The 24,077-nt window shown below is 38.0% G+C and overlaps 3 protein-coding genes across 4 annotated transcripts; all 3 read left to right on the top strand.

The window, feature by feature from the left end:
* Positions 1-6,768: 6,768 nt before the first annotated feature.
* On the top strand, positions 6,769-9,812 carry LOC145599070 (cysteine-rich receptor-like protein kinase 10). The gene is made up of 10 exons (XM_081655483.1): positions 6,769-7,093; positions 7,251-7,331; positions 7,580-7,639; positions 7,779-7,901; positions 7,986-8,081; positions 8,190-8,353; positions 8,501-8,711; positions 8,815-9,052; positions 9,148-9,301; positions 9,486-9,812. The coding sequence occupies exons 1-10, from the start codon at positions 6,769-6,771 to the stop codon at positions 9,810-9,812; spliced, it is 1,779 nt and encodes a 592-aa protein (XP_081511609.1).
* A 559-nt stretch (positions 9,813-10,371) lies between these two features.
* On the top strand, positions 10,372-12,357 carry LOC145599069 (cysteine-rich receptor-like protein kinase 7). Its single transcript, XM_081655481.1, has 7 exons — positions 10,372-10,552; positions 10,641-10,772; positions 10,854-10,996; positions 11,176-11,236; positions 11,527-11,761; positions 11,875-12,028; positions 12,130-12,357. The coding sequence occupies exons 1-7, from the start codon at positions 10,372-10,374 to the stop codon at positions 12,355-12,357; spliced, it is 1,134 nt and encodes a 377-aa protein (XP_081511607.1).
* Positions 12,358-13,047: 690 nt separating this feature from the next.
* Positions 13,048-23,743, top strand: LOC145597973 (elongation factor G-2, chloroplastic-like). Of its 2 annotated transcripts, none has more exons than XM_081654252.1 (4): positions 13,048-13,362; positions 20,409-21,823; positions 22,133-22,645; positions 23,362-23,743. In XM_081654252.1, the coding sequence occupies exons 1-4, from the start codon at positions 13,119-13,121 to the stop codon at positions 23,530-23,532; spliced, it is 2,343 nt and encodes a 780-aa protein (XP_081510378.1). In that variant the 5' UTR covers positions 13,048-13,118; the 3' UTR covers positions 23,533-23,743. The 2 variants fall into 2 exon arrangements, with proteins under 2 accessions (XP_081510378.1, XP_081510377.1); XM_081654251.1 differs by having other exon boundaries at positions 13,049-13,365.
* Positions 23,744-24,077: the final 334 nt, after the last annotated feature.

Below are 24,077 nucleotides of genomic sequence, written 5' to 3'. Positions count from 1 at the left end.
TGATATGATAAGGAGGGATAAAAGCGAGGTCAAAGGAATTACATCACTTTCTATAAGTACTTATCGACTTTTTGTGATCAAATGAGAACACAAGACAGGTGGGGAAGGTATTATCGAAGTTAAGCCCAAGATTTATGCCAGCTAACCTAAACTAATTGACTGAAATTGGATGATGTGCAATTGTACAAGTATAATGCAAATTATCCTGATGCTTTGTTTTCACATACTCCGTATTATAGCTTTGGCAACCTTCATAGACTAGTCTCTAGTGAGCCCAATTAATAGACAACATCGGTTCAAACTGTCTTTGATGTTGGGCGCCTATTTTTCAATTTTGACTTGGAAACTTTTTAAATAATTTCATTTACGATCCTCCTTCTCTACTTAATGATCAAATTAATTATACTTATCTTACCTACTAATTAAGAATATAACATGATTATATTCTACTCCCTCCGGCCCCGAATGATAGTCACTTTTGAAGAAAAATCACGGGAATTAAGGAGAATTAAAGAAAGTACAATGAAAAAGTGAATTTACATTGGGTATACAAAAAAGTAGAGAGAGAAAGTAATTAAAGTACATGGGAAAGTAAAATTTACATGGAAAAGTTAAATTTGCACAAATATTTATGCAAATGTTAGAGAATTTTGGTAAAAAAATAATATTAATGGTACTTGAAAAAAACAAATATGACTAACATTTTGGGTCACTAAAAATGGCAAAAGTGACTATCATTCGGGGCCAGAGGGAGTAACATTTTGCAATGATTGGAGTATTCTTACACCCGATCACTTTAGATAGCCCATACATACATCACTTGATCTTAGCAACATTATTGGTGAAAATGTCAGTCGCAAACAAATACTAGATGTGGAATTCAACAGTTTTTCCCTACTATACATTGATCAATAATGTAAAGATAGGGATAAAATTGTTGTCCTGTAAACATGATGAATTGCTTTAATGAATAGATGAAGACAAGGAAAAGACAGCCATTGGATGGCAGTAATAATATATATAATCTCAATTCAAGAATTAATAAGATGACTTCCTATTGGCTCAAATAAGCTACTAGTAATATAAATGTCTTTGTTGGCTTGGCTTCAAGTCAAATTAAATAGGTACGAGTACTGTAGAGTTTTTCATAAATTCGGCAAAGCAAACTATTGACTTAGATGATTAACGGGTTAACAAGTCAGGTGAACCAGTCAACAATGAATCGTTAAATAAAATGTGTAGTAGACAGAGTCGCTGATGTGTAAATACATGCATGGATTACATACGTATGGCCGCAAACATCTTAGGTATGTGATATTTTTAAAACCACTCTCTTCTATAGAAGAATTTAATTGAAACACGATTTGTATACTTGTCCGGCATTGTTTAGAATTGACAAAGATGATCACTTTATCTCCAAAACAAGGGGAGTTAGCAGATCTTACAAATTGAACTAATTTTTATCGAAAACAACTTGAGCTAAAGAATCGTAGAAGATCTTACAAATTGAACTAATTTTTATCGAAAACAACTTATACCGACCATTCCAATTGCCAGCTTCATTACTTCATTTGGATGTTTGAAATTGGTGGACAATTTTTTTATATTCAAAATTCATGCAAATATTTAAGGGTGGCAATCACGACTTAGGGCCTGTTCTGATTGACTGAAATCAACTGAACTGAACTGAACTGAACTGAGCTGAACTGAACTGAACTTATTAATTAGTGATTTTTAACTACGGATTAGTGGTCTTTGATTATATATTACTATACCTATGTGTATATACAAATGTACTATTTCATATGACATAATTATAAAATTTATAATGTAATTATAAATTTATGGAAAATATATTAAAAACTTGAAAACTCTAAATATTTTAAACACATATACTATTTAATTTTAAAATAAAATAGTATTGTGACAAAAGAACACAAAACACTTACATGTAGCAGAAAAGCAGCTATAGATATTGTCCGACAAGAAATAACTGATCAGATATGGGAGTCAGTTCAGAGGAATGCCAAGGTAATGGAGGAGCTTGGTGGACAAGAAGAAGACGAAGAACTAACTGACTATGAAAATTAGTTTAAGTTGTGTAGTACTCTAATTTTCTCAATAAGATTAACAATAGAAATGTGTATCAAAAAAATAGAACCATTTGAACAATGAATTGTATCGATATTATTATTATTATTAATATTAATATTAATTATTGTTATTATTATTATTATTATAATTAATTATTGATTATTATTATTAGTATTATTGTTATTATTATTATTATTATTATTTATTCATGATTATTATTATTATTTATTGATAATAATAATAATAATAATAATAATAATTATTATTATTATTATTATTATTTGTTGCGTCGTTGTAATAAGAGCTTAAAAGAATGAAATTTGGCTTTATATCATTAGCAATATCATTAGACATAAGAGCTGAACTGAACTGAACTAAACTGAGCTGAACTGAACTGAACTGAATTTCAACGGAAGAGAACAGGCCCTTAATTTTCAATTATAAAGCATCCCTTTCAAGAAACGAAAGATATGAATTTTTAACTTGAATACTTAATTGATTGATATTTGATAAGGTAGAAATGTAGAATAAAGTAGGAAGTTATATTTTATCCACGCTTTTGAGGAATTTTTGATGTTACGAGGTCCAGTGGCGAAAAGTCTTGAGACCTTAGGGAATACATCTTAGAGTCATATAATGATGTTTGGAACCATATATGACCATTAAATGTTGTAAAAAATGGTCGTGGTAGGCTTCAGTTTACGAAATCGGTGTAAGTTTGGAACGGGTAAATTGACCGTTTTAAGGCATATTGGATGGTTCCACCCATTGAATTGGACTACCGAAGGGTATTAGGTATTATGGTAAACATTTCGGCAATTTTTATTCCCGGGCGAAAAAAATGTCAAAAAATTCCAAAATTGAAGGCTATTATCCACGCTTTTTGAGGATTTTTTAATGTTATGGGGTCCGGTGGCGAAAAGGCTTGAGACCTTAGGGGATACATCTTAGGGTCATATAATGACGTTTGGAACCATATATGACCATTACATGTTTTAAAAAATGGTCGTGGTAGACTTCAGTTTACGAAATCGGTGCAAGTTTAGAACGGGTAAATTGACCGTTTTAAGGCATATTGGATGGTTCCACCAATTGAATTGGACTCTCGGAGGGTATTAGGTACTACGGTAAATATCTCGGCAATTTTTATTTCTGTGCGAAAAAATATCAAAAAATTCCAAAATTGAAGGCTATTATCCTTGCTTTTTGAGGAATTTTTGAGGTGACGGGGTCCGGTGGCGAAAAGTCTTGAGACCCTAGGGGATACATCTTAGGGTCATATAATGCCGTTTGGAACCATATATGACCATTATATGTTGTCATAAATGTCCGTGTTAGGCTTGAGTTCACGATATTAGAGCAAGGTTGGAACGGGTAAATTGACCGTTTAAAGGCATATTGGATGGTTCCACCCATTGAATTGGACTCCCGAAGGGTATTAGATACTATGGTAAACATCTCGGCAATTTTTATTTCCGGGCGAAAAAAATGTCAAAATATTCCAAAATTGAAGGCTATTATCCACGCTTTTTGAGGAATTTTTGATGTTACGGGGTCCGGTGGCGAAAAGTCTTGAGACCTTAGGGGATACATCTTAGGGTCATATAATGATGTTTGGAACCATATATGACCATTACATGTTGTAAAAAATGGTCGTGGTAGGCTTCAGTTTACGAAATCGGTGCAAGTTTGGAACGGGTAAATTGACCGTTTTAAGGCATATTGGATGATTCCACCCATTTAATTTGACTCCCGGAGGGTATTAGGTACTATGGTAAACATCTCGGCGATTTTTATTTTCGGGCGAAAAAATGTCAAACAATTCCAAAATTGAAGGCTATTATCCACGCTTTTTGAGGAATTTTTGAGGTGACGGGATCCAGTGGCTAAAAGTCTTGAGACCCTAGGGGTTAAATCTTAGGGTCATATAACGCCGTTTGAAACCATATATGACCATTATATGTTGTCATAAATGTCCGTGTTAGGCTTGAGTTAACGATATTAGAGCAAGTTTGGAACGGGTAAATTGCCGTTTAAAGGCATATTGGATGGTTCCACCCATTGAATTGGACTCCCGGAGGATATTAGGTACTATAGTAAACATCTCAGCAATTTTTATTTCCGGGCGAAAAAAATGTCAAAAAATTCCAAAATTGAAGGCTATTATCCACGCTTTTTGAGGAATTTTTGATGTTACGGGGTCCGGTGGCGAAAAGTCTTGAGACCTTAGGGGATACATCTTAGGGTCATATAATGACGTTAGATCCATATATGACAAAATGGTCGTGGTAGGCTTCAGTTTACGAAATCGGTGCAAGTTTGGAACGGGTAAATTGACCGTTTTAAGGCATATTGGATGGTTCCACCTATTGAATTGGACTCCTGGAGGGTATTAGGTACTATGGTAAACATCTCAGCAATTTTTATTTTTGGGCGAAAAAATGTCAAAAAATTCCAAAATTGAAGGGAGCACGTAGCAAAAAATTCCAAAATCTAATAGCAACTGAAAGTAATTAATTAGCAGCACGTAGTGCAGACAGCTTAATTAGCTTAGCTCCCTAAATTAATCATTATCATTACGTCGTCAATATAATCACAAAAATTTTATGATTCCATGCCAAACACGCACATCAGGCTAAGAAAGAAGGAAGAAAGTCTGTATCCCACCCACAAATTAATATATTAGGGCTTGTTTGACATCATTTTTGGTTTTCAGTTTCCTGTTTTTTTTTTAAAACTAAAAACCAAAAACAGGAAACAAGAAAAAGGTGTTTCCACTTTTCTGTTGTCAGTTTTCAAAATTATCATGATTTTAATAAGTCTAAATAATTTTTGATTCATTATGTAACATATATAATATACTTTTAAAAATAAAAAACCAAAAAACAGAAAACCAAAGCGATGCCAAACGAACCCTTAGTAATTGAAAAGTACTTAGGATATAATTAGTTTGGACTCGATATATTGAAGTCTAAAATCAAAACTTGAATCCAAAAATTTGAAAATTTTAGAATGAATATCATTCACATTATAAATTAGTGATACTCCCTTTGTTGTTTTGTTATTATTACTATTATTCTGCATTTTAGTTTTAATGCAAAACAACAATAGTTTGATTGAAACCTTTGTGTCGAGACATAATTTTGACCATTAATATCTCTAATTTTATGTTCGACTCACACTTAATATCAAATTATTGCACATAATATGAAATAGAGGTAGTATAAAATTTTGATATATCGAAACTAAATCATGACTAATCCAACATATTACATAAGAATTGACAAACAGTTGTATTAGTATATTATTAGTATAAGAATTGACAAACAGTTGTATTTAAAAAGAAACGGAGAGGCTAAGGCTAACTAATTAATTGACAAGGGAGATCAAAATTGGTCCTTCAAAAAAAAGAATAGTGTTAAGGGGTATGATGTGTCTATTAGTAATCAAAACAAACACCCATATTTGTTTGTTTGGACTTAATGTCCCTGAATCGCTAATGCATGAAAGAGGCATAATGGGCTTTAGTGAAAGTCAAAATATGGCCTATTTTGCTTTAGATGGTAGCGTTTGGTCCACTAAACCTCAAAATATGGGCCTAATGGGCTTAGTTGTTAGCAAAATACCTGTAATAAATATTTTTTAAAAAATGTGTAAGTTTTGTTGGTTGGTGTATTAGCTTTCCGGAGTACAACGAGGTGCAGAATTATACTGTTATATTGTCAATTTTGATATTAGTTTTCAACAGCAAGTTGAAGCTGCTAATCTTGCTATTGATATAGAATTAAGCAATTTGCTACTTAAAAATGATGCTAAAATTTATCCTCAACGCCTGTAAACTTCTGTTCGCAGGCATCACCATAACTTTGATTATCTTAATCAAGCTTACAACAATACTAAATTAACCAATTACTATCCTATATCAATGGCAAACATTGCGTTAAATTAGTAACTAAGCAAGTACTTCCGTTTATTAGGCTAAAGCATGAGAGGAAGAATATAATTAATCAATCAACAAATTAATGAGAATGAAGAACAAAGTACGGCAAGTAGGGGTGTTAACCTAATACTCACTCTTGTTAGTCATCAATTTATCTACCATGAAACCAACTAGCTAGAGCGCCTAGAGTATTGTTACGTGCATTTTACCAGTATGGACATGATATTATTTTTGAATAATTAATTTAAGCTGCGATTAGTGTTACAGTACAAGATTATGAATCAACTAATAAATACATAGAATTTGAATGAATTATTGGTTATCATTGGAACTATAACATTATTATTAGAGATCAAATTGACAAAAATAAACGAAACTAAAAGCATGGAACTTCATGATCGAGGTGAAGTTAGTTGTGAGCAATTGTCAAAATGTCTTAATTTAACTAGTTAATTTTAGCTGGCATGTTACACATAGTGCTATATTAGGGAGATGAATGTAAAGTCAACTGAAGTAGTATAATTCTATTAGTACAGTCGTAGTTATGCACATGGGACATCTTTGTCAAGAATTTGAACAAGTCAATCAATAAAGTCAATTCAAATTTATACTTAAACTCCATTATTATTAATTATTAACAATGTATTCCTTATTGAATGCACGCATATCTTTGCTTCTCTATACAAAAAATATTCGAACAAGCTAAGTAGTTCATAATCGACGATTAGTCGATCATGAAGTCTACGGCAGAACATATGAAGGTGGTCGCAACGGCCATAAGGCTAGTACTAGTGTTGCTAATAATGCAATTTATGGCAACATCAGCGCAAGAAGAATCTACAATGTTAGGGATGTGTTGGCAGAGGCTGTTAAATTGTAATTCTACGTCGACGGCTTCGAACATGTGCTGTACTGTACTCAAGGAAGATATACGAGAAGACAGGGAGTGTTTTTGCAACGTCAAGTCTATTATCAATGCAAATGTCACCCTTGCCAACAATATGTCTAAGCTTCTCTTGCTTTGTGGAGTTCCATCTTCTTATAACACATTATGTCCTGGTAATCTAATTTTGGTAACACTATTATTATCTTACATTTTATTTAATATATTTATATATATCAATTTCCGAATTTAATGATTTGGTTCATTGAGAATTAAGAGTATCACTACAATTGCATCTTATTTATCTTCCATTTCTCCAAATCCATTGGTCAGACAATGAAGCGCCTTCACCAACTTTACGTCGTGTGCCATCACAAAGCCATACCACCTGGGATGTGCCATCTACACCAATCGGTATAGTGTTGTCGTTGTGATCTTCAATTCTACTGCTTACGTACATACACCTTGATTTACTTATAAATAGATCGATTTAAATGCACGCAATGCTAAATTTGATTTTTAAAAACACGTATGACAACCAATTGTAAAGAGAACACGGAAAATAATTAATCTTGTATTTTTGACATTTTAATATGAGATCAAGTTAAAGTTGAACATTATTAGTAAGATAAATCCTAACTTGCTTTGTGCATATATAGCAGATACTTCATCAGATAAGACTAGGTCTCTAGATTCAACAACATCCTCCTCATCAATTCGAGGTAATACTTGTATATACTAGTAAAAATAATCTACCGAAAAAAGGTATGGAGAACTTGTTTTATTTATTTATTTATTTTTTTTTTTTTTTGTTACGTGATTTTATCATGTTTGGTCATTGTACTGCACTTTGTTGTACAGGGAAACTTCTTATAATAATTCCTGCTGTCATCGTTGCATTTGTGGCCGTGGTTGTGATCGTGACACTAGTAATATGTTTATGTGTATGTAAGAAGAAACCGAAAGCAGGAAAATTTGAAGATGGTAATCATCAAAGCTAATATAATTGGATGCCTAATCTTACTTTTGTAGTACAATCTTTGACTTTATTTTTTCTTGTTTATGTAGTACATGGAAATGTGCAAAAATATGATATCGCTCTTCCAATTTTGACTCCATCTGTCGTAGTTCCAATATCAAATGTCACAAATGATTCTACATACGGTAGTACTTTTATGATTTCCATCTAAATATAGTTGTCACATTACATGTTCAAATTACACGTAACATCCATATGTTGGTTAATTCTTTCTAACTCTTTATGTGTTGTAGAAGGGAACGTGGTTTCTGGTGAATTGCCTCAAACTCCTGCATCAAAGAATGAATTCATGACCGCTGAATCGTTGCAATATGACCTAAGAACTCTCCAAACAGCCACTAACAACTTCTCTGATCATCAAAAGATTGGTCGTGGTGGATTTGGTGTTGTTTACAAGGTAACTAAGTTTTTCTTGGCTCTGTTCACCTCAGTCCAAATACTACTCATTATATGACCAAATTCAAATTCATTTACATCTATTTTTATATTAGAAACTAATTACTTAATAAATAAATTTCAAAAATTTATGTTTGTTTTTGGTCAGGGAACATTAGAGGATGGTAGAGAAATAGCTGTGAAAAGACTATCAAACAGCTCGAGGCAAGGTGAAAAGGAATTTAAGAATGAGGTGGTACTATTAGCAAAGCTTCAACATAGAAATTTGGTTAGGTTAGTTGGATTTTGTGTAGCAGATACAGAGAAGCTACTCGTATACGAGTTCGTGCCTAACAAGAGCCTAGACTACTTCCTATTTGGTATTGTACTCTAAACCTGTTATCATGTGATGTTGTCGAGACTTTATGTCATTTGTGTTATTCCTAACTTGTAATTTGTATGACTAATGACATTGACATACAGATCCTATAAAACAAGCACAAGTGAATTGGTCAATGCGCTACAATATTATAAAAGGCATTGCTCGAGGGATGCTTTACCTTCATGAAGACTCCCCTGTTAGAATCATCCATCGCGATCTCAAATCTGGCAATGTGTTGTTGGATGCGGAGATGAACCCGAAAATTGCTGATTTTGGCATGGCCAGGATATGTTCTTTTGAACAGACACATATTGATACATGTCGCGTTGTTGGTACTTAGTAAGTCAACTGTATATACAGTCTATGCTTATTGTAAGAGTTGGTTTTTATGGTTCTATGCGTGCCTTATATTGTTATGTTTTCATGAATTACAGTGGTTACATGGCTCCTGAGTATTTACTTCACGGACAATTCTCCACGAAATCAGATGTATACAGTTTTGGCGTGCTAGTATTAGAGATTGTAAGTGGACGAAGGGTCAACAGTTTTCTCTACCAATCTGAAGCAGGCGAAAACCTTTTGATCTATGTGAGTATACATTATACTCCTTAAATGGTTTTGCTAAAGAAAAAATTAAATTAATAAAGCTTAGTTAGGCTACCCATTAAAACTTAAAAGTATTGCTAAATGAACATATTATACACGTAATTGTACTTTACCATATAATTAGTAGTATATTATGCTGATATATTTCATCTCATGTGTATATCAGGCCTGGAAATGTTATTTGGAAGAAAGAACATTGGAGCTCATTGATAAAACATTAAGTGATTCATGCTCAAATGACGAAGTCATGAAATGCGTGAATTTAGGCTTAATGTGTGTACAAGAGGACGTTACTAGAAGGCCTACAATGGACACAATAGGTCACATACTAAGCTCTAACTATATCGCGTCTAAGGCTCCTTCAATGCCGCCTCAACCCCCATCGTTCTTGTACAGCAGCAGTTCCGACCTATCGGCGACAAGAAGCAACACTAATTCATTGCCATCTACAACAAGAAGTGACTCACATTCACTACCATGGTCTACAAACTAATAGGAAGTTCATTTAATTTGGATCTTAATTGATGAATTGAAACAATTTATTTTCTTGGATAACATCTATATATAAGCAAAATTTCCCCTGTTTTTATAAAGTACGGAGTATGTATGCATTTTTCACTTCAATGTTTTATTCTCTTTTACCTTAATTTATTGTGTGGATATATATTCTACGTAGTATCATATTTTATATGCTCATTTTTTTTTTATTGAAAGCACCTCAAATAAGAAAATGAGCAAAATATATGGTTTTTTTTTTTTATAATTTTGAAACAGAGAAAAATATTTACATATGTTTTTTAATTGAAGTGGAGAAAGAGCTTATATGATGGCCATCCATGAATGTAGCTAGCTATTGACCAATTAGTACAGACACCTTCTAATAGAAAGCAAGTTGGTAATTTTTTTTAATTCATTCAAACGTGACCCCATCTCTACTAGTAGTACTACGACTTTTGATGCATCTTTCATCTTGACCTTGTATGATTACAGAAATTATATGATTACAGAAAGTTAGAGAAGAAAGAAATATAGCCAAAGAAAGCTAAAATAAAATGAGAAAGAAAGAAGAGAACTGGAAGAGTCACAACTCCTACATGGAAGTGTTATTGTCAATGGTGTTAGGAATTATTTGTTTGTCAATTCCTAAACCTTCATCAGCCCAAGATACAGCTGATTCACCTCCTCCAGAAGCTCTTGCTTCCGGATCATCATCGTCTCCAACTCCTACTTCAGGTAAGATATCTTTTTGGAATGAGCTTTTCGCAAGCTAAGGCAATATGACTTCACAAATTGAGTTTTGAGACTGGCTGTTTTGCTGCAGGAAAACTCAAAATTATTATTCCTGTTGCTGCATCATCAGTATTCATCATACTTTTGGTAATAAGCATAGTTATAGCACTTAAGTGTCGGAAAGGCAAGAAGAAGCCTGAAGATGTAGCAAATTCTCAAAGTGGTAACAATCATAAAAACTTGTAGATTGAAAGACTTGAGCTTAATCAAATTAGTAATAATGTTTTTTTGGATGCTGCAGCAGGGGATGTGCCTCCTCCACTTGCAGATGATCAAAATGTTATAGTTGAGTCCTTGCAATATGAATGGGAAGCCCTCAAGGCCGCCACTAAAAACTTCTCCGATGATCACATGATTGGTCAAGGGGGATTTGGCATCGTCTACAAGGTACATAAAAGGAGGAATGACACCAAAATACAAAATAAACTAGTTGACATCCACACCAAAATAAAATTCCGTGTTTCTATGATTCTTTTGTACTTACAAAATATAGATTTACTAGATAGTAGATTAGTAGATGTAGTACTTAATTTATTTCAATAATTGGCTCTTTATTTTTTGTTTAGGGCACTTTACAAAATGGACAAGAAGTTGCAGTAAAAAGGCTATCAAGCGGCTCTTGCCAAGGTGAAAGAGAATTTAGAAACGAGGTTGCATTGGTAGCCAAGCTTCAACACAGAATTTAGTGAAGCTAGAAGGATTTTGCTTGGCAAAGAAAGAAGAAAAGTTACTCGTGTACGAGTTTGTGGCTAACAAAAGTCTTGACTACTTCCTCTTTGGTAATATTTTTATTTTTATTGTTACTCTTTCTGTTCCTTTGTATTCTTTACATACAAGTATATTCTATTTTACGTGTTCCCTTTTATCATGTTGAATTATGCCTCATCTAGTTACTTCAAATCTTCAATGTGTTACAGATGCTGAAAAGCAAAGACAATTGGATTGGCCAAAGCGATATGACATTATAAAAGGCATTGCTCGAGGATTGCTCTACCTTCATGAAGACTCTCCCATCCGAATCATCCATCGTGATCTCAAGGCAGCCAATGTTTTGTTAGATGAGGAGATGCATCCTAAAATTGCAGACTTTGGCATGGCTAGGATTTTTGACGAAAAAACCTATTGCCATACAAGTAGAATTATTGGGACTTAGTAAGCTAAAATTATTAATTTCTATAAGCTTGATCAAAATGAAAAAAAAAAAAAGGGATATGTAAATGTGTGGCGTTACTAAGCATATTTTTTCTCTGTTTCATTATTTGCAGTGGTTATATGGCTCCGGAATATATAATTCATGGACAATTCAACGTAAAATCAGATGTCTACAGCTTTGGCGTGCTAATTTTAGAGATTCTGAGTGGAATAAGGATAAGTGCCACGAGCTATCAATCAGGCATGACTGAAAACCTTCTAAGCTATGTGAGTACATTAACATTAACACCAAAATTATGTTGATATGTACAAATCTAAGTTTGTAAAAAAGGAATCACTAAACTTAAATATTGGTGTTATAATTGCAGGGATGGAAATGTTGTAGAGATGGGAGATCATTGGAATTTATAAATCCAACACTAAGAGACTCTTGCTCGAAAACCGAAATCACGAGTTGTATACACCTAGGTTTGTTATGTGTCCAAGAAGATATGAGGAAAAGACCTAGCATGTCGACGATAGCTCTTATGCTCAACTCTAATTTCGCAGTTGGAGCTTTGTCAATGCCCCAACTTCCTGCGTGCTTTCATGTATAGTGGAAATGCAGGTCAATCAACAATGAGTAACACGGCTTCAATTCCATGGTCTAGTGGAACATCAACCAATGACTCGAATACTATATTGTGACAAAATTAACAATATGTTAGTACGTACGAGATTTTTTATGTTTCATAACTATACTCGGTCTATACCATTTCATAGCTCCTAGTTTTTCTTTATAAGATTGCTTAAATTGTGTATCTATGTTTTATAGTCATACTCTACTTTACTCTTCGAGTTTTTCTGGTCATTTTTTTGCTAATGTCAACCTCAAATTAAATAACCCAAAACACTTAACCAAGCAATCGCAACTCGTAAACCAAAGCACGCAAATCAAAGCATTTTCTTGCACACAAGCCAAGGTATTTCAAGTCATTTTTGACTAATTCTGACCATAAATTTGATCTTTAAGAGCCAAAATGAACTCTATAACCTTAATGGAATAATAAAGGCATTTCTATTATGAGATTATTGTTTGATTTGTTGAAAGAGGTGTAACTCAAATAACAAAGGCTAATACAAAGCCACGATGTTTAATTGTTCATTTATGGATGAGAAAAATTTGGGCCAAAAGGACCCACAAAAATTTCAAGTTGCAAACAATTTATCCTATTAGCCAATTATCCGAAAGCCCCAATATCAAAACTCAACCTCACAATTTGTTATTTATCATCAAATTTTCTCATAAAATTAAATTTCTAGCAGACCTCACAGAAGTGAGGTTATAGAGAAGAAAGATAATAGAAAGTGAGTAAAAATGGCGGCAGAATCAATGAGAATTACAGGAACACTTGAACCCCTTTGCAATATCAATAATGGGTCTCAAAATAAGCTACTTTCTCTCTCCTCCTCCCACCACCACAGTCGCCGCCGTCTCAACGTGTCTTCTTCTCTCTCCTCCTTCTTCGGGGGTGTTCGAATTAGCAGGTGTAATTCCAGAAATGCCCCTGCTTTGCAGCAACAGAGGAGGAAGTTCTCTGTTTTTGCCATGGCTGCTGATGGTGGTAATATGCTTGTTTCTTTAAAGTATTGGTGCTCTTTGTGTATTTTGTGATGTGGGTTTTTAATTTCTGGAATTTTTTGTGAGTACCCATTTGGTTTTATTGTGTAATTATTGAGATAACTTACTGTTTTGGGGTTCTAGAATTTGGATTAGTTTTGGCTATAATTGCTCAGGTTAGTTACAAATTCAATTGTAATTGTGATGTTGTGCTTAATTAAGCTAATAGTTGTTGATTAATGTTAGAATTGATTCTGATAAAGATGTTAATTAAAATTTAAACTTGTTTAAGCATTTAATGAGGAAACTGAGTTTTCCCAGAAGAAGAGAGGTGAGGGTGAAGTCTGTTATGAATTCGTTAGTGTATTAAAATGGGAAAATGTTGCCCTATTATATTCTGAGTAACCAATCTTCCTGTAGTTCCCCCACAATTTTGTGAAGTTTCTGCATGCTAATTGCATATTCAGTAGTAATGTTCATAACGTGGCCCATGAGTTTGGCTCATTGGCTTACAAGGGAAATTGGCTGAAAGGTTTGGTCTTTTCAATTTTCATCCTTGCATCTGTCACCTTTGCCAAATGTTTCCGTTTCCGTCTCTCTGAATGGGCTGTATGACTCTTTTGTTGGGACGTTTCTCTTAAATTAAAAAGAGAAAATTTGTGTTAATAATGATGCTGTAATTTCATCATTACTCATGGTCTTAACCATATGGGCATAACTGTGAATAAAAATGAAAAACAAACTTGTATCTCTTTCACTTTTCTCTGTATTTGACATGTATCAAATTTTCGCCAAATTTGTGGCTGTTACTATTGCCTTTGAAATCTAGCTTATATTAGAAAAGGTAACTACTTTCCAGGGTTAATATGCTATAACTTGGACTTATAATGAATGAACCATGCCAATTTGTTTAGCATATTAGTATTGAACTTGAGTTCCTCATGCACATGCATCTTTTTTTCTCACAAATTCATTGGTTAGAGCTTGGAAGAAGAATTTTCGTTTTGTAACGTGGGAGTATGAGGATATCCTTGTAGAGACCTTGCCTATGGTTTATTTTTCCTTTGTGGTATTTCATTGGGCAAAGTAGGATGAATCTCTTCCTTATGAGAGGTCATTTCAGTGTTATGGACTGACTTCCGATCACCGGAAAAGTGGTTAATTAATTGTAATGATTTAATTGAAGGAAGGCTTAATTCTTGATTAATTGATAATAAAGAAAGGTTACAATTGATAACTTGAGGCTATCACTCTCTAAGTAGCTTGAGGCCACTACTCTCACCAAGTGTTTCACTCAATTTCTCCATATCCTTCCACTAGCTAATACAAACATATTTAAACTAAGATGGTCAAGATGACCTTAAGGATACATGTGATACTTAAAAGCTAAATTAAGAAAAAACATTGATAAAGCACAAGAAAACTAGTTGCCTTCCTTTCCTTTCCCGATCTTTAATTGCTTTTGTCATCTTGTTAATTGGAGTTGACCAAGCATGGAGTATCCCCTGCTGCTGCCCTTAGTTGCTCCTGATTGACTTTCCTTCTCCGTGCATAGACCTTGATCGGATGTTGACCCGCGTTGAGAACCGGAGTATTTGGATCCGTGACAATACCCCGCCCCAAAAGACTCACCTTGTCCTCAAGGTGGAAGTCGGGAAATCGCTGCTTCACAGCCGCCCCGTCCTCCCATGTAGCTTCGAACTCCGGCAGGCCTTTCCATTTGATAAGAACTTCATAGCCTTCCCCTGTGGTAGCTTTTCTGACTTCTCTGACTGTTTCGGGTTCGACCACTAACTCGAGCTCTTCATTCAATTGCTCCGGTATGGCGGGATTAACCATGGCATCCCCCACCGCTCGTTTCAATTGAGAAATGTGAAACACGGGATGAACTTTGCAAGAAGGTGGGAGGTCCAATTTGTAAGCCACCCGCCCGATCCGTTGAACCACCGTATAAGGCCCATAATACCTTGCCGCTAACTTCTGAAACGGCCGCCTTGCCAATGATTTCTGACGATATGGTCGGAGCTTCAAGAAAACCGCGTCTCCAACTTCGAATGCAGCATCTGTCCTCTTCTTATCCGCCGTCTCCTTCATCAATTGTTGTGCCTGTAACAAATTCACCTTGAGTTCATCGAGCACAAAATCCCTTTCACGCAAGCCCTCTTCGAGGCTGCTGACCAGCGTCTGACCAGAACCCAACCGCCATAGCTTCGGCGGTTCCCGACCATAGACCACTTTAAAAGGGGTCATCTTGGTTGAGGTGTGAGGCGACGTATTATAAGAATATTCCGCCCAAGCCAACCACCTTGCCCATTGCTTGGGTTGTCCTGCTACGAAACACCGGAGATACACCTCAAGCCCTTTGTTTACAATTTCAGTCTGCCCGTCAGATTGTGGGTGGTAGGCGGTGCTCCGTCGGAGTTGCGTACCCTGAAGCCGAAATAGCTCCTTCCAAAATATACTCATGAACACGCGGTCACGGTCAGAAACAATGGAGGATGGAAACCCGTGGAGGCGTACCACCTCCTTGATGAAATAATCCGCCACCTTCAAAGCATTGAAGGGGTGTTTGAGCCCTATAAAGTGGCTATACTTGGACAGACGATCCACCACAACTAACACCGAGTCAATGCCCTTGGACAAAGGTAGCCCTTCTACAAAATCCATGGAGATGTCCTCCCAAATGGCCGTCGGAATCGGAAGTGGCTGAAGGAGGCCTAAGGGGTGTCGTTGGGCTACCTTACTCCGTTGACACACCTCACACTTGCGCACGTACTCTCCGACTTGCTTCCTCATCCCTTGCCAATACCAATCGGTGGCTAGTCGGAGGTAAGTCTTGACTTCGCCGTCATGTCCGCCGACGGGGGTGGCGTGACACTCCTCTAATAATTTGGGGATGAATCGTGAATTTCTGGGTAGTACTATTCTGTTCTTGTAAAGCAGCCTATTCCCTTCTAAAGAGAACCCAACTGGACCATCCCCATTTTCAAGGCCCTTTTTAATTTGGCCCAATCCAACATCACCTGCTAGCTCCTTCTCTAAGTCAGCCCACTCTACCCCATTTGAAGACAACATTGCAGCGAATTGGGCCTCAGGGACTGATTGGCCCATTTCCCCTCCTATCCGAGAAAGAGCATCGGCGACCCAGTTTGAAGCTCCGGGTTTGTATTGCACCTCAAAATTGAACCCAACCAATTTCCTTAGCCACTTGTGATACTCGCCTCCCACTACCCTTTGTAACATAATGTACCGAAGACTTTGTTGATCGGTTCTCACCACAAAGTGTCGGCCCATTAAATAATGTTTCCAACGAACAATGGCTAAGCAAATGGCCATAAGTTCCTTCTCGTAAATGGATTTGGCTTGAGCTCGGATTCCCAACATCTTGCTATAGTAAGCTATGGGTCGGCCCATTTGCATTAAAACCGCCCCTAGCCCATAACCCGAGGCATCGGCCTCAACCACGAACTCCTTGTTGAAATCCGGCATGGCTAGTACCGGCGCGGTAACCATCGCTTCCTTAAGTTGCCGGAAGGCTTGCGTGGCTTCTTCAGTCCACCCATAGCATTCCTTCTTAAGCTGGGCCGTCAGTGGGCTAGCTATCATAGCATAACGGGCCACAAATTTTCTGTAGTAGCCCGTCAGCCCTAGGAAGCCTCTAAGCTCCCTCAAATTTCTTGGGCAGGCCCAATTCAAGATGGCTTGTATCTTATCATTATCCATGGCTACACCATGGCAAGAAATAGTATGGCCCAAGTAGGCTACTTGCTCTTGCCCAAAATCACATTTCTTGAAATTGGCGTAGAGTTGGTTCACTGCCAATTTCTCAAATACCATCTCCAAATGTTGGACATGATCACTCTCATTCTTACTATACACTAAGATATCGTCAAAAAATACTAGGACGAATTTCCGTAGGAATGGACGAAAAATGTCGTTCATCAAAGATTGAAATGTGGCCGGAGCGTTAGTGAGACCGAATGGCATCACTAAAAACTCGTAATGACCCTCATGAGTACGAAAAGCGGTCTTGGGCACATCTTCGGGTTTGACTCGGATTTGATGATAACCCGATTTGAGGTCGAGTTTTGAGAAAGTTCGAGCCCCATGAAGCTCATCAAGGAGCTCATCGATCACCGGGATAGGATATTTATCCGGGACCGTCTCTTTGTTCAACGCCCTATAATCCACGCAAAATCGCCAAGATCCATCCTTTTTCTTAACTAGCAAAACCGGACTAGAGAACGGGCTTGTGGAGGGCCTAATAATTCCGGCCTCAATCATCTCCCGTATGAGCTTCTCGATCTCGTCTTTTTGAATTTGAGGGTAGCGGTAAGGTCGGACACTTATGGGGTTACTACCTTCCTTGAGAGTTATAGCATGTTCATGCTCACGTTGAGGAGGAAGTCCCTTAGGCATATGAAATACATTCTGGAATTTTGCAAGAAGGCCTTCAAGACATTCTGGTATGGGCCTAGTGTCTTGGGCCTCTACCTTTTCAACCTTGCTGATTTCAACTAGTAGCCCACACCTTTCTTTACCCAAGCTTCTCACCATAGCTTTCAAAGAAACTTGAGATTTTTCAAGTGTGGGATCACCCACCAAGACCACCGGAGCTCCGGCGACGGAAAATTTCATGACATGCGTCTTCCAATTTGTGACCACCGAACCCAATTTTTCCAACCATTGCACCCCAAGAATAACTTCGGTATTTCCCAAGGTTAATGGTAAGAAGTCTTCAATAATGGCCACTCCGCCATCCAACTTGACCTCTACACCCTTGCAAACTCCGCGCCCCCTCACCATATCTCCATTACCAAGGGCAACATCAAACTCCCCCTTTTCGGTCAACCCCAACTTCAACTCCGACACTAATGGGGCCGAAATAAAATTATGGGTAGCCCCCGGATCGATCATGACTACCACACGCCTTCCCATCACTTCTCCACCCAGTTTCATAGTTTTTGGGTTTGAAATCCCGACCACCGAGCACAAAGTAACCCCAATGGTTGTCTCTCCTTCTTCCAACGCCTCCTCCTCTACGGTTTTCTCACTATCATCCTTGCCTTCGTCCCCATCTCCCGCAATCATGAGTGTGAGTTCCTTTCGTTTACAACGATGTCCAATTCCCCATCTTTCGTGACACCGAAAACAAAGACCCTTCGCTCGGCGTTCTTGCACCTCCGAGTCAGTCAACCGCCGGGTCGACCCTACTGCCTTGCTCCCAGAGAAGCACCTTGGTTGACCGAGCTTTGAGATACTTCAGGGGCTTTGGGCCCAAGTTGCTTGGCAGCCCATACGTCCTTATAAGGCCCGTACTTCCTCCACTCTTCTCTGTTGGGCCGCTGCTTGATCCACTAACATAAGGTCCACTCTTCCAATTCCCAACTGATTTCTTTTCCTGTTGAAATCGATTACGCTCCTCAATTCTCCCTGCTACTTCCATAGCTCTCTCCAAACTTGGTGGGTTGAGCAACCGCAGCTCCGCCTTGATATCCTTCCTCAACCCATTAATAAATTGTCCCAACATGAGGCTTTCTGGCACATCCTCGAGTGGAGCAGCCGTCTCTATGAATCGCCGCCGGTACTCCATCACCGTTCCCCCTTCTTGCTGCACGGCCAGCCACTGCTCGTGCAAGGATCCCGAGTGCGAAGGTCGGAATTCGCTTAGAATTCTCAGCTTAAGGTCCGGCCACCCGTAGAATGCTCTGCGTTTTTGCTCCCACAAAAACCATTTCAATGCTGCTCCATCCATGGCAACCACTGTCGCCTCCATCTTTTCCTTCTCTGAAAGTTGATATACCTCAAAGTACATCTCCGCCCTAGTTATCCAATTATCCGGATCGGCCCCGTCGAAAGTGGGTATCTCTAATTTACGGTGTTGCCAGCGATTGCCGCCGCCACCCCCCTCTCTCCAGCCTCCACCGCGCCACCCGCCTGGTTCGGGTGGGCGCCACTCTTCTTCCTCAAAGGGTCTCTCCTCGCCAGGTGTCCGCACGCACGCGCTCTGACTCTGGGTGCGGGCTATTCTCCCCGACGATCGGTATGAACGGAAGGTTGGTCTGTTGTTGCGGTTGGGCTTTCTTGATTTTCTCCAGCTCTTGCTGGAATTTAACGAGATTTGCACGATCAATTGTCCCCTGGTGTTCGACGTCTCTTCTGAAGCGGTCTATGCGACCCTCCAGACGCGTGGTGGCTGCCGTTACCACCTCCTCCGTCTTCTTCCGTTCCTCCTCCATCGCCGTTTTGACAACTGCCGCCACATCAACTGTCGCAGAGCCTTCATCTCCTCGCGGTTGTAACTTCTCTTCTATGGAGGTTAATTGCGCCTTAAGGCTGGTGAGTATCTCTTCCACCGCGCTTAGTCGTTGCTCGGTGTTTGCTGCCATGACCGTGCCTGCTCTGGTACCAAGTTTGTTATGGACTGACTTCCGATCACCGGAAAAGTGGTTAATTAATTGTAATGATTTAATTGAAGGAAGGCTTAATTCTTGATTAATTGATAATAAAGAAAGGTTACAATTGATAACTTGAGGCTATCACTCTCTAAGTAGCTTGAGGCCACTACTCTCACCAAGTGTTTCACTCAATTTCTCCATATCCTTCCACTAGCTAATACAAACATATTTAAACTAAGATGGTCAAGATGACCTTAAGGATACATGTGATACTTAAAAGCTAAATTAAGAAAAAACATTGATAAAGCACAAGAAAACTAGTTGCCTTCCTTTCCTTTCCCGATCTTTAATTGCTTTTGTCATCTTGTTAATTGGAGTTGACCAAGCATGGAGTATCCCCTGCTGCTGCCCTTAGTTGCTCCTGATTGACTTTCCTTCTCCGTGCATAGACCTTGATCGGATGTTGACCCGCGTTGAGAACCGGAGTATTTGGATCCGTGACATTCAGTCTATAACTGTGATGTGTGATTAATATACTTGTCAAGCTTGTATGTACTATTGCTTATCGCAACTTCGCGAGTTTGTGATGCCTGTCAGACTTCATTTCTTGTCTGCTGACTTGGAAAATATAATTTTTGTTTTGTGCCAGAGGGAAAGAGGAAAATTCCACTGAAAGATTATCGTAATATTGGAATTATGGCTCATATTGATGCTGGGAAAACTACTACAACTGAGAGGGTCCTGTTCTACACAGGCCGGAACTATAAGATTGGTGAGGTGCATGAAGGAACAGCAACTATGGATTGGATGGAGCAAGAACAAGAAAGAGGGATCACAATCACTTCTGCAGCAACTACAACCTACTGGAATAATCATCGCATCAATATTATTGACACTCCTGGCCATGTCGACTTCACTTTGGAGGTCGAGCGGGCTCTGAGAGTGCTGGATGGTGCTATATGCTTGTTTGACAGTGTTGCTGGGGTGGAGCCACAATCTGAAACTGTGTGGAGGCAAGCAGATAAATATGGTGTGCCCCGTATATGTTTTGTTAATAAGATGGATCGTCTAGGTGCAAATTTCTTCAGAACAAGAGATATGATTGTCACTAATTTGGGTGCAAAGCCCTGTGTAATTCAATTGCCTATTGGTGCGGAGGACAATTTCAAGGGAGTCATTGATCTTGTGAAAATGAGAGCTGTGGTGTGGTCAGGGGAGGAATTGGGTGCAAAATTCAGTTATGAGGAAATTCCCGCAGATCTTCAGGAAATGGCTGCAGATTATCGGGCGCAGCTGATAGAAACTGTAGTAGAATTAGATGATGAGGCTATGGAGGGCTACTTGGAAGGAAAAGAGCCTGATGAGGAAACAATCAAGAAACTAATTAGGAAAGGAACCATCTCAGCCAGTTTTGTTCCTGTTATGTGTGGTTCAGCCTTTAAAAATAAGGGTGTTCAGCCTTTGCTTGATGCCGTAGTAGATTATTTGCCTTCACCTCTTGAATTGCCCCCAATGAAGGGTTCTGATCCAGAAAATCCTGAATTGGAAATAGCGAGGGAGCCAAGTGATGATGCACCATTTTCTGGCTTAGCTTTTAAGATCATGAGCGATCCGTTTGTGGGTTCTCTTACATTTGTGAGAGTCTATTCGGGCAAACTAGCAGCCGGATCTTATGTATTGAATGCAAACAAGGGGAAGAAAGAAAGAATTGGTAGGCTTCTGGAAATGCATGCCAACAGCAGAGAGGATGTTAAGGTGGCATTAACAGGTGATATTGTTGCACTTGCTGGACTAAAAGACACCATCACAGGTGAAACACTCTGTGATCCAGAAAAGCCTGTTGTGCTTGAACGTATGGATTTCCCTGATCCTGTCATTAAGGTGGCTATTGAACCCAAGACTAAAGCTGATATTGACAAAATGGCAACTGGTCTGATAAAGCTTGCTCAAGAAGATCCTTCTTTCCACTTCTCACGTGATGAAGAAATCAACCAGACAATCATTGAAGGAATGGGAGAGTTACATCTTGAGATTATTGTTGATCGGCTCAAAAGAGAATTTAAGGTGTGTATCAGTGTTTAATAATTGCATTTGTTTTTATGTCATGTTTGACTCATTTTCTGCATGCCTGCACAAGCTTTCTCTACATTTTTTTGACTCCTTTGCTTGCATCTATGTCATTTATAACCATCTCATCTATTGATTGTAGCACAAAATGCAAATATTTGATTGTTTTCTTGGCAAACCTATTGATTTAATAAGCTTTTCCAACATCTGCTAATTGTTGTACTGATGCGTTGGTGTGGAGTTGCCCTTTTCCCCTAATTATGTTGTAGTTAATAACCTGATTTTCTTATCTGCCGCTTTATACAGGTTGAGGCCAATGTTGGTGCACCACAGGTTAACTACCGTGAGAGTATTTCTAAAGTTTCTGAAATCAAGTATGTTCACAAGAAACAGTCAGGTGGCCAAGGACAGTTTGCCGACATCACTGTGCGATTTGAACCTTTAGAGGCTGGAAGTGGATATGAATTTGTCAGTGAAATCAAGGGTGGTGCAGTGCCCAAGGAATATATCCCTGGAGTCATGAAGGGATTGGAAGAGTGCATGAGCAATGGTGTGCTTGCAGGTTTTCCTGTAGTTGATGTACGTGCCGCATTAGTGGATGGTTCTTACCATGATGTTGACTCGAGTGTCTTAGCTTTCCAACTGGCAGCCAGAGGGGCTTTCCGGGAGGGAATGAGAAAGGCCGGTCCAAAGATGTTGGAACCAATTATGAAGGTTGAAGTAGTTACACCTGAAGAACACTTGGGAGATGTTATTGGTGACCTGAACTCCAGGAGAGGGCAAATCAACAGCTTTGGTGATAAGCCTGGTGGTCTCAAGGTATGTTCGCCTTGTCATTGTTATATCACTTGGTACTTATCCACTTCTCGTTATTTTTCTTCCTTCAATCGTTTGTATCTGTTCTTTCAAGCTTATGGTTTTAATGACCATCACCAAAGAGTGAAAGATATAGGCTTGAACTTAATCTCATCCAATTCTTTGGGTGCTGGCCATGCTGCTCTTATAACTATGCCTCGTCTTGTTCTCTAAAACACTATGGCTGATGTAAAAGAGGGAATGTCAGTGTATATTAACACCATGCCAAACAGATCTTACCTTAGAATGTATGGCCAACTACAAATTTCCTAAAAATAAAAAAATAAAATATATATATCCTTCCTTGGTTCCATTTGCTTAGATTGTAGAGAATAAAGTTAAGTAGAGGATGAAAGATACTCCAGAGAAATTTCAACCTGAAATAAGGTAGCCACTTATTGAGATGTATTTTTTCAGGATAATCTGAAGCTTAGATTGGCCTCAATTAGAAACTGGCTGCCAATAGTAATCATGAACTTCGGCTTGGTAGTAATCATGAATTTTCAGAATCAATTATCATTTTTAGCTCAGCTAGTATAACTGTAGAAGGGTGGAAATTATCTGGAGCTCATTAAGAATCTAATTTGCAATGTTGGCTCGCTTTTGAAGGGACAGCATATTTGCCTCATCTAAATGCTAAATTGTGTTTTCCCTCATGAATCACCCTTGAATATGTGCAGGTAGTAGACGCCCTTGTTCCACTGGCTGAGATGTTTCAATACGTGAGTACATTGCGAGGAATGACTAAAGGGCGGGCGTCCTACACAATGCAGCTAGCTAAATTCGATGTTGTTCCTCAGCATATCCAGAACCAGCTTGCGGCTTCAAAGGAAGAATTGGTGTCTGCTTAAGTTACTACTGCCCCATCTGTTAGGTCCCAGTGACGAGATTTTGCTGATATCTTGTATTTTAAACATTGATTTGATATATTCAGCTTTCGTTATGTTTGGCGTCAGCTTACAGCTTTTGTATAGGTAGTCATCATTTGTCAGAAAGATCTCAAATGTAGCACAAAACTCAGTAATATATAATCTGTAAAAGTTGATTAAATTTTTGGAAGAATTTTTTGCTCGTTTTAGAGGTTCTATATCCTATTTGGGACAATAAACGTGGACAGATTTAATCATAATGGTGTATATATATGATTCAAACCAATCAATCAATTAATTAAAATTTTAATCCCATAAGTGGAGTTGACTATAGATTTATAATAATCCAAACAGAAAAATAAAAGAAAGAAAAAACAAAAGGCATGTTTAACTCCTACAGAAGCAAATTATAGCTGAGATAAATAACTTAAATTATACGGAGTAATATAGATAACTACAAGATTTTACTACTAAATAAATCTGACCCTCATGCCAACAAGTTAAGGTTCAAGTCCTTACTAGGCAAG

Source organism: Chenopodium album, chromosome 20 (genome assembly GCF_948465745.1).
Source record: "Chenopodium album chromosome 20, dcCheAlbu1.1, whole genome shotgun sequence".
Classification (NCBI taxonomy): Eukaryota; Viridiplantae; Streptophyta; class Magnoliopsida; order Caryophyllales; family Amaranthaceae; genus Chenopodium; species Chenopodium album.
This window is presented reverse-complemented; position numbering and strand designations above follow the sequence as displayed.

Excerpts from the sequence above, each read along its gene's own strand:
- LOC145599070 (XM_081655483.1), top strand. The coding sequence starts at position 6,769 with ATGAAGTCTACGGCAGAACATATGAAGGTGGTCGCAACGGCCATAAGG. Across the intron at positions 8,712-8,814 it reads CCTAGACTACTTCCTATTTG|ATCCTATAAAACAAGCACAA; the intron begins GTATTGTACTCT and ends ATTGACATACAG. Across the intron at positions 9,302-9,485 it reads GCGAAAACCTTTTGATCTAT|GCCTGGAAATGTTATTTGGA; the intron begins GTGAGTATACAT and ends TGTGTATATCAG.
- LOC145599069 (XM_081655481.1), top strand. The coding sequence starts at position 10,372 with ATGAGAAAGAAAGAAGAGAACTGGAAGAGTCACAACTCCTACATGGAA. Across the intron at positions 10,553-10,640 it reads GTCTCCAACTCCTACTTCAG|GAAAACTCAAAATTATTATT; the intron begins GTAAGATATCTT and ends GTTTTGCTGCAG. Across the intron at positions 11,237-11,526 it reads ATCAAGCGGCTCTTGCCAAG|ATGCTGAAAAGCAAAGACAA; the intron begins GTGAAAGAGAAT and ends AATGTGTTACAG.
- LOC145597973 (XM_081654251.1), top strand. The coding sequence starts at position 13,119 with ATGGCGGCAGAATCAATGAGAATTACAGGAACACTTGAACCCCTTTGC. Across the intron at positions 21,824-22,132 it reads GGCTCAAAAGAGAATTTAAG|GTTGAGGCCAATGTTGGTGC; the intron begins GTGTGTATCAGT and ends CGCTTTATACAG. Across the intron at positions 22,646-23,361 it reads ATAAGCCTGGTGGTCTCAAG|GTAGTAGACGCCCTTGTTCC; the intron begins GTATGTTCGCCT and ends GAATATGTGCAG.